Below are 14,872 nucleotides of genomic sequence, written 5' to 3' on the forward strand. Positions count from 1 at the left end.
GAAGTAAGCAATAAACTTAGACTGAGTGTTTTTTAATGGAAAAGATTAAAAGAGAGCTAATTAATTTTCAGATTTTACATGCAAAGTCAGTCTCAGGCAGTGATTAATCCCCAATAAGGATTTTGCTCCCTATATAAAGAATCTCAAAAGTCTCTCCTACTAATTATATGTTCTTTTTAATGCTGTGCCCTGGAAATACTTGTAGGTTTTTTTTAAAATATATATAAAGAAGTACTACACTGGCAATATTAAAGTTCCACCAATAATTTCGAATATATACCTTTTAACAGACCCTCTGGTATCCATTTATCCAGAATACTAGCTTCAAAAGCCTGTGAAATACCATATGCTGCGAGGAAGGACTTCAGCACTTGCTTCTTCAATTCCTCTTTTTTTGGCCCCAATTCAACGTCCCCCCTCCCCAATCCTCCACTCTAGTCCTACCCTCGCATTCCCAATGAAGACCAATAACCCTGGCAGAGCTATTAGTGACTCACAGCAAATGGGATGCTTGACCTGTACAGACCATGATGCAGGCAGGATGCTTACCTTACTCTATATTGGCTGCATGACAAAGCTAATGCTTAAGACACAGCCTACTATAATCAGTGCTTCTTTCTGGGGGTACGCAGGGGTACGCACACCCCCTAAACGTGAATCTTTGTACTTTTGTCCATTTTCCCTGATTTGAACTATACAATGGTGATTTCCTTGAGTCAAAATGAGAGTACCCCTAAACATTTTTTTTAGAAAAAAGCACTGACTATAATAATAGACTCAGAGAAGTGCAACTCCTGTTTCCTACAGTTAAACACACACACACTGGCATGAGTAGTTTTTAAAATCTGATTTTAGGGGACAGCTGAAATTTGGAGGAGCATCCACCTGAGGATTCACCCCATTAACTGTTCTACCAAATAGTGTTGTTATAACGATCTCTGGCAGGCAAGCAGCCTGATAAGCAGCAATGACTCTCTGTTAGTTCTTAAGCAAGTTTATTTACAAAAAACCCACACATCCAGAGCACGTCTTCCCAGCTGCTCCCATTGACAGTAGTTGATTAGTCTGAATCATCGTTCCTCCCCCAACAGGGAGAACACCAAAATCCCGCCTTTCTTCTCCTTCCCTTCCATTGTACTCTTGAGCTTCACCAGTCTCCTAGTACGGGGACTGAATGGCTTGCCTGCCTCCTCCCCACTCCCAGAAGACCCAGCCTCAGACTCTGGCTTATCTTCTGGCTGCCTGGCAACGCTCTGGCCACCTTCCAACTCTCCCTCTCCTTGGGAGCTAACACCGTCTTCCCTGGGAAGGAGGGGGGCCAGGCTGCCCTTTCTAGACTCTGACAGCCAGCTCTCATCTGCAGAGTCGGCCCCTTGCTCGCTTAGCTCAATTGCTGAGGCCAACTCTTCCGCTGCGCTCTGGGGGCCACATTCCAGACAGTTGTTACTAACTAAATTCTTTTAACTCCACAAAGAGGTCCATTATAAGGTTGTTTGATGTATCACAGTATTTTAATATTATTTTGGAAGCCGCCCAGAGTGGCTGGGGAAACCCAGCCAGATGGGCGGGGTATAAATAATAAATTATTATTATGTTTATGATTATTATTGTCCAGATGCAGAGGTCTGTCAGCTGTGGTGGAGGTTGTGCAGGAGGATTGTCTTTAAACATTGGTTAGATTTTGGTAAAGGTTGCGGACTGGTTACAATATCACCAGTTACATGATATGTTTAAGACAGATTTTTTAAAAATGGGGTTTTGGACCAAAGCTCACAATTTGAAAGAGAACTATTACAAAACAAGGATAAACTTCTGTCTAGAATGTGCAACCTTCTATCAGAATGGGAAACAAAAGACGAGCTAGTTAAAGCTTCAATGACACACTGGGCAATAGATACAGGGCACTATAGATTTAAACCTCTGGAAGAAACTCTGGAAAAATGATTTGATATTTACTGCATGTTATTCACTGAAATAGAATCATTTGAAAATGATTCATAGATGGTATCTAACTCCAAGTAGGTTGGCTAAGATGTCTAAAGTAGAATCAGACACATGTTGGAAATGTAAAGAAATCGAAGGAACCTTTTTTTGTATGTGGTGGACATGTAGAAAGGTAAAAGAATATTGGGATATGATTTACAATGAGTTAAAAAAAAGTTTCAAACCACCTTCCCAAAAAGACCAGAGTCCTTCTTATTGGGAATAACCCAGATAGAAATTTCCAGGTGTCAGAAAAGCCTGTTTATGTATGCAACAACAGCAGCCCTTGTTTCGTTAGCCCCAAAATGGAAAGTGAGTGAGGTCCCAGATAAAGAGGACTGGCAACTTAAGAAGTGAGAATATGCAGCACTTGCAGGTTTAACACATAGAACAAGAGAGCAAGAAGAACATATCTGTAAAGAAGAGTGGAAATTATTGAATATATGGAAAATAATTGTACAAAGCTGAAAATGCTGGCAGCATTAAGATAAATTCAGCAATGTAAATAATGTCTGAATGGAGTAAAAATGGAAAATTGACACGAATGGTTACAGTAAAATATGCAGGAATGGAAGATATGCCAAATGAACCATGGAAGGAGAAGAAGGGAAGTCACTGGATAGTTAAATGTCGGTAAAATGTTTACCTTGATTGTAAAATAGAAAATTTAATACAAATTATTACATTAAAAAAAGATTTTGGTAAAGGTTGTCTGCTGCTGATCACTTCTGCAGCTCCCCCCTCTGGCCTTTCTCACAGAACGCTCACGGAAAGTATTATAGGATGACCACCCACACATTCACACCCTCCGGGTCTCCTACAATGCTAGTCCAATATCAAATTATGGCCATGCTACAAATGATTCATTATGGATGAATCTGACAGAGTGTTGGGTTAAATACTCATTGAAAAACTGCCTTGTGTGTTATCATTACATTGTTCCCAAAGTCCTCTTGTAATAAAATGGAAATCCACAGCTAGGTCAGAACAGAATTTCACACTTACTAACTCTGCCCTAATAGCACTGATTAGAGAAGCTTCCCTTTTTGTCAACTTAATTATTGCAACTGTGTAATAATAATAATAATAATAATAATAATAATAATAATAAACACTTCATTTTGCACTTTAAAATTTTCATTAAAATAATCTTAGAGGAACCATAACTATTAGCATTCCCCCCCAAAGTAAGGTATCATTTGAACTGAAAAACTCTTTTGGTTCCCCCGTAGCCTCCTCCTGACTTGACTGCTGCCTGCAAATTAGCAACATCCTGAGACCAAAAATGTGCTTAGAAAACACTAGTATTAATGTGAGCCATATTTGTGGTCACCAGTGTTGGTGTAAACTTTTCATTGGCTGGTTTTTGGAGTACATAAAGGTGATACACCAATAGCACCACTTGGTGAAATGCTGTCTATTTATGCATTTATACAATAAATAGCAAAAATAACTAATAACCACAACAATACTATTTTCCTGTTCAGTGGTTGTTTATAAATGAGAGCTAACTAAAGCAGCAAGTAGCACATTAAAGAAAGATAATTGAAAAGGCCCATTAATTTCCAAGTAAGACAAACTCTTCTTGCAATGTGAGGATGACCAATTCATGCCTTTCAAGCTTTGGTCCCCTCCCAGCGCCAAGTGAAAATGGTTGTGACCAGGCTGTAAAACTTGATTTTCCAAGAGAAGGCATCCGATTCATATTGTGGATGCCACAGCCTTATGGGAAGCATGTAGAATTGTTTCAAATAAGTGTTGTGGTCAAAATAATCAGAGAGATAATATCACAGGCTTCCAAACACAATTGCTAGGTAGAGATCTTTTATCTTTAAGTCCAGCCAGGGAGGGAGGGAGGGAGAGTCAGAAAGCAAACTGCAGTCAGGGCATAGGAAGGGGGGGGGGTCAGGGGATGCAGTCCGCCCCGGGTGTCATCCCTGGGGGGGACACAAAATGGCACACCGCAGGGGGCGGCACTTACCACGGGGCCTGGCCTGCAGTGCGCCTGAGCCGCGCATGTCTCCTGGGAGTGACGCGGTGGCTCAGGGCCCCCAGAGCCCAAAACGGCAGTGTGGGGCTTGTGTCCACCAGGTGGACTCCATGGGCAGATCGCCGCGCTGCCCTCCTGGGCAGATCGCTGTGGCGCCCCTGTGAGGAGCTACTAGAGATGGGGGAGAAGAATCAATTCGGTTCGCATTTAAAGGCTAACTTTAAACAATCTGCAAACAAAGACGCTGCCATCCTTCAGAATTCTCAGGACTCCAAGTTTTGTCATGCAGTTCTCCAACCAAGCCAGGGGCAGAAAAGTGCATATATTGCGGTAAAGTGTGCAAAGAATAGTGAAAATAACATGCAAGAAATTATGATGTTGCAAGAGTGTGCATGTCAGACAGAACTACACACAAAAATGTGTAACTTAGAATTAATCTGTGCTAAAATGCTTATCAATGTTCATTAAGGCTCGCCATAAGATAATTTGCAAATTGATGTGGAAATGTGGAGAACTGAACATTGGAAAAATGAGAAACTAAAAGAATCCCAAACTGAGGTGACTTCCCATCCTTAGGAGCAGCCTGGTCATCTTTGTGTAGCTGGGTTCTCTTGATGAAAATGTTCCAGTCTACTCTGAAAAACAAACTCAAATAATTCTTGTTTTCTGCTGTCCATAATATCAGAGGCCACACATTGTCCAAGGTATTATATCAGGCTGGAAGTCCAAGAACCCACGTTTGTTTTCATGGCTACGAAACAGATGACTTTGCTTGCCTTAGGACAGGAAGATAGATAGCAATTCATTTGCATCATTCACCATTTATTGCCATTTATATGTGGAATATATCAAACCTAAAGTGTAACAGAGTAGGTAAAATTCCAAAATACAAGATAATACAAATTAAAACTCAGAGAACACTGTTGCGGCCCTTTGTTTAATGTCAGATGCTAGACATTTTGCAGACTTTACTGTCTCCAGATTGTCTTTGTCCACAAAGTCTTTCATGTATTATCCTTATATAATATGCCTTTTAGTTTTTTCTTGCACATAGAGCACAGCAGCCTCATTGCTATTAAAGGAATTGCAGCCTTTTCTGTTTCAAAAGTATCTACTTGGACTGTAGTGCATGTGTGTTTTGAGTGCCATGACAGAACTTTGCATATGAAAAAAATGTTAAGTTGTGTAGTTTTATTTATAAAAAGTTTAAAATTGGTAAAGGCATTTTTGTAGTTTCCTACGTAATTGTGTACGGAGTGGAATCACAAATGGTGCAAGCTAATCGATAGGAAACCTGCAGGAGTCGAAATAGCTCCAGCATGCAAATTCTAGTCTATGTTGTTTATACATGGTTGTTTTCCTGATGATCAAATCTGGCTATGATTTTAAAGTAGTATCACAATTAGCCCATTGTCCATTCTAATTATAATGTGCAGTGAATAGAGGATGTGATCCAATTTTTTCTCTTAAAATCACTCTAGAGGCAATTAACTCATTATTCACAATATTCAGAGTATTCTTTCCTAATAGGGTAAAGATTTACATTTTAGGAGAAAAATAATCAAAGCTCATTAGGCACCTAGGGCACTAAATGGAGTTGACATTTGGAGACTGGATCGGTGTATTTTCTCCATTAGCATTTTAATCACATTGAAACAAGGGCAGAATGTTTGTGCAAGCCATATCTTAAATGAGCAAAATCAAGCAGCACATCATCTGTTTGCATTTCATCCTGTTAACTGACTCCTGGGGGTGCAGGATTTTCTGAAGTTGCAAAAAAACTAACTAGTTAACTTCAAGGATTGCAGTGCAAATCTACTTTCAGAAATCTCTCTCTCTCTATATATATACAGTACACATGTTCCCACTCCCAGCCATTTTATGACCCGTGACTTACTGCTTTTAATCCTTGAGGAGTTTGCAGAGCTGTGGGACAACCCCCCTCCTGCTGAGACCAGCTCCCCTCCCCTCTGGTCTCCCCCTAGAACACACTGAGGAATGAAAGGGGCAGAGCAGAGGGAGGTTGTGTGTGTGTTTCCTCCAGTCTGGTTTGACAATTTTATCTCCAATAAATTCCAACCTCCATTATTAGAATGACAATCCATAGTTATTTACCTGTTGTATATTCATTAATTTGTACCCAGCTCTATATCTTCCAAACCCATTTCCTGCTGGCCAAGATTTCCTGTCCTAATTTAGAAAAAAAGTTCCTTCCATTTTGGCTTCTTCCATTCTTTTCTAGGCTTGGTGGTTCCCCCTCTCTATATTAGCTGAGGACCCTTTCTCTCTCAGCTCTGTCTTTGCCATCCCAAGATGTTTCTTAATGTCTCAGTCAGTGGTTTCATTCCACTCCTCCAGCCCCACAACTCCATCATTTGTCCGTTTCCCTCTTCCAGGCACCTGTGTGAAGGTCCTCCTGCTTTTCCTTTCCACTCTCTTGCTCAGGCAGATCTTGATCAGTATCCCCCCCCCCCAGGTCCTGCTTATTATTTGCTCTGATCTTTCTCTGATCCATTTTTGTTCACCATCATGTTATGCATCTCCGCTCTGAGCTCTTTCAGTTGCTCATCCAATAATTGTCTGGTGTGTGTTCAATTGTATCTTTGCCATTTTGGGTTCTGTTAGGCTCCACCTTGACAGTCTCTGTCTTGAAAACTTGTATTTGTCTCTGGATAGACAGCTAGAGCATCCTTATCCATTTATAATCTTTCTTAATCACAAATAATTAAGAGAGACTTTTGTACTATTTTTCAGCCTGTTCATTAATGTCTCTTCTTATGCCAACAGTCAATTCATGTTCTAGGTGAAAATTAATTGGCAGATAGATTCACCTCAGTTGCAATACATCCTAATCTCGGAATTAAATAAAATTAGGGAGGTTTAGCTGACCTGATGTCCTGAGGGCTAACCTTCAAGGTTCTTATGTGGTGTCTGGGCATAGTAGTGGTTCCTCACTCCAGGATGTTCCCCACATCTGAAAACTTCTCATCTCTGGTGAGAAGAAAGCAGGCTCTCAAATTCACATCCCAAGACTGATGAGGAACAGTCTGTGTGAGAGTCATGCCTGAATGCAGCTGCTGGGGCTATTGGCAAGCAACCCAGACTAAGGATCATGAGGGAGAGCAGAGGATATATTTAGTGCCCCCCCACTCTCTTCTCCCCCAAAGAGCTGGATCAGAGATATTGCTGATAATATTAGTGGGCCTGTGTCAATCCAACTGCTGTGCACACATCCTGCCAGGTCAGGGCTTTGGACTGGATCATAATTTTTGAAACTTCCCTTTTTAAAGTCCCATGCACAGTGGGTCATTGCATCAGACAGTTGACCAGAAGGTTGGTGGTTTGAGCCCCCATGGAGACTAGACTAGACGACCCTCAGGACCACTTCCAACTCCACAGTTCTACAAAAACAGAGTTTAAATTGCCACATTCAGGCCCAGACACCAATTTCTCTGGAGGGAGCATGATCTGTTTTAGAAAACTGCTCCTGGATCTTAAGCTTGTAAGATAACATGGCCTGGAAAGCTTCTTCTGGCTTAAAAGCTCAGAGAAAAAAGAAAAATGTCATAAGATTTCTTTTACCAAAATGCTGTTATGAAGCTGAAACATTTCAGGTAAGTCTGACTTTGGAAAGGGATTTTGTTTCCCAAACAGCAGGAAATTGTTTTTAGACTCATTGTAAAAACGCGGGTGGCGAAGGGACGCGGGTGGCGCTGTGGGCTAAAGCCTCAGCGCCTAGGGCTTGCCGATCGAAAGGTCGGCGGTTCGAATCCCCGCGGCGGGGTGCGCTCCCGCTGCTCGGTCCCAGCGCCTGCCCACCTAGCAGTTCGAAAGCACCCCCGGGGGCAAGTAGATAAATAGGTACCGCTTACCAGCGGGAAGGTAAACGGCGTTCCGTGTGCGGCTCTGGCTCGCCAGAGCAGCGTTGTCACGCTGGCCACGTGACCCGGAAGTGTCTCCGGACAGCGCTGGCCCCCGGCCAATAGGTGTGAGATGGGCGCACAAACCCCAGAGTCTGTCAAGACTGGCCCGTTCGGGCAGGGGTACCTTTACCTTTACCTTTAAAAATGAAATAAAATCCTCTATATGACTGACTGACTGACTGACTGACTGACATTAGTCTGAAATTCTGGAAGAATTAGGAGAGTAAACATTGCAGTGGCTACTTATCCCTTGATGAGCCAGACTTTTACCATTCCAGAGGCTTTATTGCAGCAGCAGGAGGCGAGAAAACAGGACACTGGCCTCTAAATTCCTTTTCTAACATTGCAAGCAGAACAACAATTTCAATTTTCTTATATTTTATCCATTGAAGATAGGTGAAAATGTCTTAAGTGAAATATGCAGAGCTACTGGGAGTGCCTTCCCCTTTCAGAGGCCATGATGCTCTTCCTGCGGTCTTTCCTCACCAGCATTTAAACAGTGTCGCTACTGGAATGCTTCTGGAATGGATTTCTGGAATGCTAAATCACACTTAGTTCATACCAGGCAATGAGCCCAGCAGTTATCATAGATGGGTACAAAATATACCATTTGAAAGGTTTTACTCTTAGGGAGAAGGATTTGTAAAATTTAAAATGTGCTGAAATTCCATTTCTGCACTGGCCCCCGCCCATCCCCCACTTGGGCCCGGTCTTATTCAACATCTTTATCAACGACTTGGATGATGGACTCAAGGGCATCCTGATCAAATTTGGCTAACACCCCAGAGGACAGGATCACACTTCAAAACGACCTTGACAGATTAGAGAACTGGGCCAAAACAAACAAGATGAATTTTAACAAGGAGAAATGTAAAGTATTGCACTTGGGCAAAAAAAAAATGAGAGGCACAAATACAAGATGGGGGACACCTGGCTTGAGAGCAGTACATGTGAAAAGGATCTAGGAGTCTTGGTTGACCACAAACTTGACATGAGCCAACAGTGTGATGCGGCAGCTAAAAAAGCCAATGCAATTCTGGGCTGCATCAATAGGAGTATAGCATCTAGATCAAGGGAAGTAATAGTGCCACTGTATTCTGCTCTGGTCAGACCACACCTGGAGTACTGTGTCCAGTTCTGGGCACCACAATTCAAGAAGGACACTGACAAACTGGAACGTGTCCAGAGGAGGGCAACCAAAATGGTCAAAGGCCTGGAAACGATGCCTTATGAGGAACGGCTAAGGGAGCTGGGCATGTTTAGCCTGGAGAAGAGGAGGTTAGGGGGTGATATGATAGCCATGTTCAAATATATAAAAAGATGTCACATAGAGGAGGGAGAAAGGTTGTTTTCTGCTGCTCCGGAGAAGCGGACACGGAGCAATGGATCCAAACTACAAGAAAGAAGATTCCACCTAAACATTAGGAAGAACTTCCTGACAGTGAGAGCTGTTTGACAGTGGAATTTGCTGCCAAGGAGTGTGGTGGAGTCTCCTACTTTGGAGGTCTTTAAGCAGAGGCTTGACAACCATATGTCAGGAGTGATCTGATGTTGTTTCCTGCTTGGCAGGGGGTTGGACTCGATGACTCTTGTGGTCTCTTCCAACTCTATGATTCTATGATTCTATGATTCACTTGCTCCCCTCCCCCTCGAACCTCCTCCTCCTCTGCTGCCAGTGCCTCAGGTGTACTTCCAGAAACCAGCTTCTGGAAGTGCTGCAACCAGAGGAGGAGGAAGAGTGCTGATGCATGGAGGCGGGGGATGGGAACAAGGTAGGTTTTGCTTCTGTTTTCTGCCCCCCCCCCGTGTGAGCCAGCTGGGAGGGACAGCAAAACGCCAGTCTTTTGGTCCTGTGCTGTGGCACGGCCAGAGCATGGGAGCCACAATGGGACACCCGGGACTGGGATCAGAGGCCAGGCGTCCCACTTAGAATGGGGCGGCTGTGCAGGATGCACTTAAGGAGAGAGGCCTGCAGGGCAACCCTATGCCTGCCAACCTAAAACCAGCTCCCACTGAGCTCAATGAGACTTGATTTGATGGTAAGGTCAACTGAATTTAATATAATTATTTCTGATTGGACACTTACTTTCTTACAATTTTGTTTAAAAAAATCAGTTTAAATTGACAAAGACCCACTAAACTAAATAGACTTAAGAATGTTTAGTTTTGCTCTGGATTGTGGCCAAAAGTGTGGATCATTCTTTCCTTTTTCTTTTGAGAAAACTGTAAGATCACTTAAGACGCAATAACACTGGAAACATTTTTGCAAATGTGAAGCAGTTTTAAGTTTCACTGATTTCAGAGGGAGATATTTTTAGTGCTTTTAACTTAATAGTGGTTTCAACAATGACTAGACCGTGCCATGAAAATGTCAACCTACAGACTCATTTTTCATTTTTATATGGTTATCATATTCTATATCATTTTAAAGGAATTTTTTGGAAGTTTCATTATCTGGCAACAGTTTCCCAAAAATACATTTGATATATAAGTAAAACAATCAGAAGTGTGACATGCAAGATGATTCAGAATTTCTCTATACCCTCTCACTAAAGTTTCATTAAAAACATTTCCAAGAAAATAGAGAATACGTTAATAACCCTTTATTGTATAGATAATTTTGCATTCTCATTTGGTGAAATGACAAGAAATTTTGCATTAGGAACAAAATCAGACGAGCTTAGTATAATAAAAGTTATTCTGGTTAAGCATGTTTCAAATACACATACTTCCCTCAGGAATGAAAGAAAAATATGCATGTTTGAACTTTCTTCTCTGAGATACTTAGCATTAAGAAAATGAGGTAAGATATTAACTGAAACATTATGCACATTTTACCACTTGAAGTCAGTTGAGACCCCAGGCATCACTTACAGTTATGGCACGTGGCTCCACTGTATCGGGTTGCATCACAGTTGCAAGAGAAGCTGTCCCACGTCTGGGTGCACTTGCCTCCGTGCTCACAGTGATTGGGCACACACCTGGGGGGCGAGAGAGAGGGAGAGGCAAAGAAGCACATCAGGGTGAAGGAGTGGCTCCATTTCGGGACAGCCCAACGGCACAGCATGGCCATTAAGCCTCATTATATTTAGGTGGATTAATATAATACATGATGGAAGGCTGCAGGTGCACAAGGCATGGTCCATTCAGAAACAGGGAAAGGAAAGCGACGGCAATGGGCTACAATTTCTTATCTCCATTACATTTTTACAGGTCACATCCATAACTAATAGTATATATCAGCTATTTTATAAATATAGATAGCACATAACATAACACGAGGTCATCAACAATAACTCACACATCAAAAAGTATAGAACCAAAGTGAGCAACTTCCACATAAATCATAAAGAGATCCAAAATCAAGATAAAAAATAATAATAACAGCAACAACTACCCCAACAGCAACCCTTAAACAATACAGTTGTACCTCAGGTTAAGAACTTAATTCGTTCTGGAGGTCCGTTCTTAACCTGAAATGGTTCTTAACCTGAAACACCACTTTAGCTAATGGGGCCTCCTGCTGCCGCCGCACCGCTGGAGCACAATTTCTGTTCTCATCCTGAAGCAAAGTTCTTAAACAGAGGTACTATTTCTGGGTTATGTAACTGTACATAACTGAACTGAAGTGTATGTAACCTGAGGTACCACTGTACTAGAGCCCAAGAGCAGTCTCCACTTTTGTAGCTCAGTAACTTTTGTTACTGGAGTCAGTCTGGGCCCTGCCCTCCCAGACCTGGTAGAAAAAGGCCTGGAATGCAGGGAGCAGGTCTTCCAGGACTCACAGCCAAGATGGCCATAAATTTACACCCTGCCCTTCATCACATGGTCAACAGTACTGAAAGCTGCTGAGAGGACAAAGAGATTTAACACCCCAGTCTATCTCCTTGCATGCCTCATCCATAGGCCCAGCTCCAAGTTTTGAGTAGCCCTGGGCAACCTGCCTTCAGTTGTCTCCTTCCATTTTGCATGCCAAACCCTCACCAGTCACCAGCTGTTGGACAGACTGCCAGGCCATGCAGAACAGTGCTCTGGGTCTGTGTAATGAAGAATACAAGAAGAGTCCTGTTGGATTAGACCAAAGGCCTACCTGATCTGGCATTCCATTCTCATGGTGGCCAAATGGATGTCTCTGGGCATGACAGGAGCTCAATGTTCCACTTGTGATACCTGGGTTTTCAGAGCACCTGGTCTTCAGAGCCATACTAATACTGGAGGTCAAAAAGTGGGGACCTGTGGTCCTCCAGATGTTGTTGGACTTCCCTGGGAGTGGATTCTCTCCTCTACTTTTCCTTCTCAAGCTGGTGGCAGCAAAGGGAGGTTTGGGACGTTATTTCACTCTACTCCCCAGCCTTCATCTGCACTGCTTCTGTGCTGCACTCCCACGGGTGATGGTGCTGAGGACCAAAATCTCTGGACTGGACTTCTACATCTAGTATTGAGAACTAAGTGCCTCGGGATATCCGGAAGAATAAAGCACACTCCCCAGGGATATTATTAAAGTTTGCAATTATCTATTCAATAACTTTTGTGCATGAGCCCACATGCACCTGCCCATTCAATATGGATGTGAAGAATCTTGTTTTATATTATGAGCCAGAAGCTGTGCGTTATAAACTGGGAAAATGTGTTTTCTTTAATGTTAGCCCCTTGCTTTGCTTGATGACACGTTCTATGATTAATGTGATATTATTCAAACCAAAAGCCATCTGGTTGGTCATTGTATGCACCAGTATTCATGAATATTCCCCCCTTACTCCTAATGAAACTCTTATTGACTGTTCTGAAGCCCATAAGCAGATCAGTTCACCAGACAGCCATTTACTGGGTGAATATCTGCATTCTCTTGGGACAACTTCTCATTGCTTCTTGCAACTGTTGCTGCTGACCCATCATAAGGCTCTCTTGCTTCAAGTTGTTTTTGGTGTGGAAGGGCTTTCCCACACTTCTGCTTGCTGGTGCCTAGACTGCAGGAGTCTGAGTGGTTTTCCGCTTGACCTGCACTTTCTAGGCATAGGTTCTGAACATTTTGCCCCTTGCTCCACTCCTTTCCCAGAGAAAACCCACTCTTTAGTTCTAAATCGGAGCAAACATCAATCTGGAGAAACCCCGAATTCCTGTCTGAACACTATAGACTATAGAACACTATAGTCTGAACACTATAGAGCAGTTTTCCCCAGGAGAAAGCAATGGTATAAGAGAAGGGTGGATAAACCCTAAGGTATCTCTAGCAGAGATCAGCCATGTCTGGTTCTGGGAACTACAATTCCCAGGAGGCAATACAGTAAGGTGCATATACATTGCAATATTGCTCATGCCCCAGCATTAGGAGTTGGGGTTGAAGCCTCAGAAATAGTCAAGCTTTTTTCCTGAATGCTCACTGAGAAAGCTAAAAAATACAGAACTATGCCTGAATTGAGTTTGCCCATCACTAAAACCAGGGCTTTTTCAGCTGGAACTCACTGGAACTCAGTTCCAGCATGTCTCAGATGGGCTCCATTGCCATTAGAAGAGAGGCATTCATGGCGGATTCTGGCACCTCATTTTCTAGAGAAATAGCACTGACTAAAAATATCATTAAAAACTTACAGCAACTTCTAACCATTATAACTTTGTATACCTCCCTCCTGTACATCCTAGCAAATACCTCTTGTCAGCATGTTGAGGTAATGCACAAGAAAAGGAAGAACAGACATGAATACAAAATGGAAAAATTACAGGAGGACATATATTTATGTCTTGAGATCAACAAAATGAGATTTCAAACATTCAAGTTTGACTGGTCCCCTTTCTATCAAAGATTCTTTTTAAAACAGGAATTACCATAATACTTTTTTGCTTTGGAAACTATTACTTTTCTCTTGTTGCAGTGTGCTTTGAAACCTCATTTCAAAGAACCAATTTGTTGCCCCTTTATTAAATTTCACTGTATCCTGGCTCCGTACAGTTGCTATATTTCCTGATCCATTTTCCTTTCGTGTTGAGTTTCTTTTTCACCCAACACAATTTGGGAACCACACTCGTGAGGTATTATATTGAGAAAAGATTAGGAGACCTCCCACCAATCAAGGAAATGATGAGATGGAAGGCAATAAAAATTAAACCTATACTTATCTGAATGCATCTGGTGTCCCCACAATAGCCTACAAGAGATTGCTGAATCAGAGCCAAATAAATGCTAGCTTTCCCCTTCAACATATGGCTTGTATATATTTGACTAACAGCTGATGAAATGCCTTGGAGGAAGGAGAGGGCTCTCTCGAAGGCTGCCATTTTGCATGCATTTCTCAGTAACTATTTGCCATGGAAGAGTTGCTTGAATATCCTCCAATAAAACCGTTGATTAAAATATTATTCCAGAAATTAGTTGGCAACTCCCATTTTTCTTTGAAATACAGTGGTACCTCGGGTTACAGAGGCTTCAGGTTACAAATACTCAGGTTACAGACTCTGCTACCTCAGAAATAGAACCTCGGGCTAAGAACTTTGCTTCAGGATGAGAACCGAAATTGTGCTCTGGCCACGCGGTGGCAGTGGGAGGCCCCATTAGCTAAAGTGGTGTTTCAGGTTAAGAACAGTTTCAGGTTAAGAACAGACCTTCAGAACAAATTAAGTTCTTAACCCGAGGTACCACTGTACTATGGAGTAGAAAACGGATGCATTGCCAGATAACAAATAAAGCTCTTTGCCCCTGTTGTCATAAAATATATTTCCACAAAGTAGATATTGCCACTAAAAGCTCTCTTATCTGGACAATCTGTGACCCCCCAGGCCACTTGAAGGTTGCCCGCTGTGTATGGCAGCCAACAAAGGAGGTTGTCAAGCACCATCAGGCTGCAATTGTCTTGTTGCACACAACAACACTAAGCCAAACCACAGCCGAGTGTGAAGAAGCAAACGGGCAGCCTCCCAGAAAGGTGACAGGAGATCACATCCGGTTTGATCCTCCCTGGTTGTTTTGCTGTTGCAGCTTAGC

General features: G+C 42.4%; 1 protein-coding gene across 1 annotated transcript in view; it reads right to left on the bottom strand.

Annotated features, from left to right (window-relative positions):
* Positions 1 to 14,872, bottom strand: part of CNTNAP2 (contactin associated protein 2) — a 1,119,417-nt gene that overhangs the window by 314,324 nt on the left and 790,221 nt on the right. Inside the window, exon 11 of the mRNA XM_082192749.1 lies at positions 10,771 to 10,877. Within this exon, the coding sequence (XP_082048875.1) occupies positions 10,771 to 10,877 (107 nt within the window). The remainder of the gene's footprint in view (positions 1 to 10,770; positions 10,878 to 14,872) is intronic.

Source organism: Podarcis vaucheri, assembly GCF_965113315.1.
Source record: "Podarcis vaucheri genome assembly, chromosome: 12".
Classification (NCBI taxonomy): Eukaryota; Metazoa; Chordata; class Lepidosauria; order Squamata; family Lacertidae; genus Podarcis; species Podarcis vaucheri.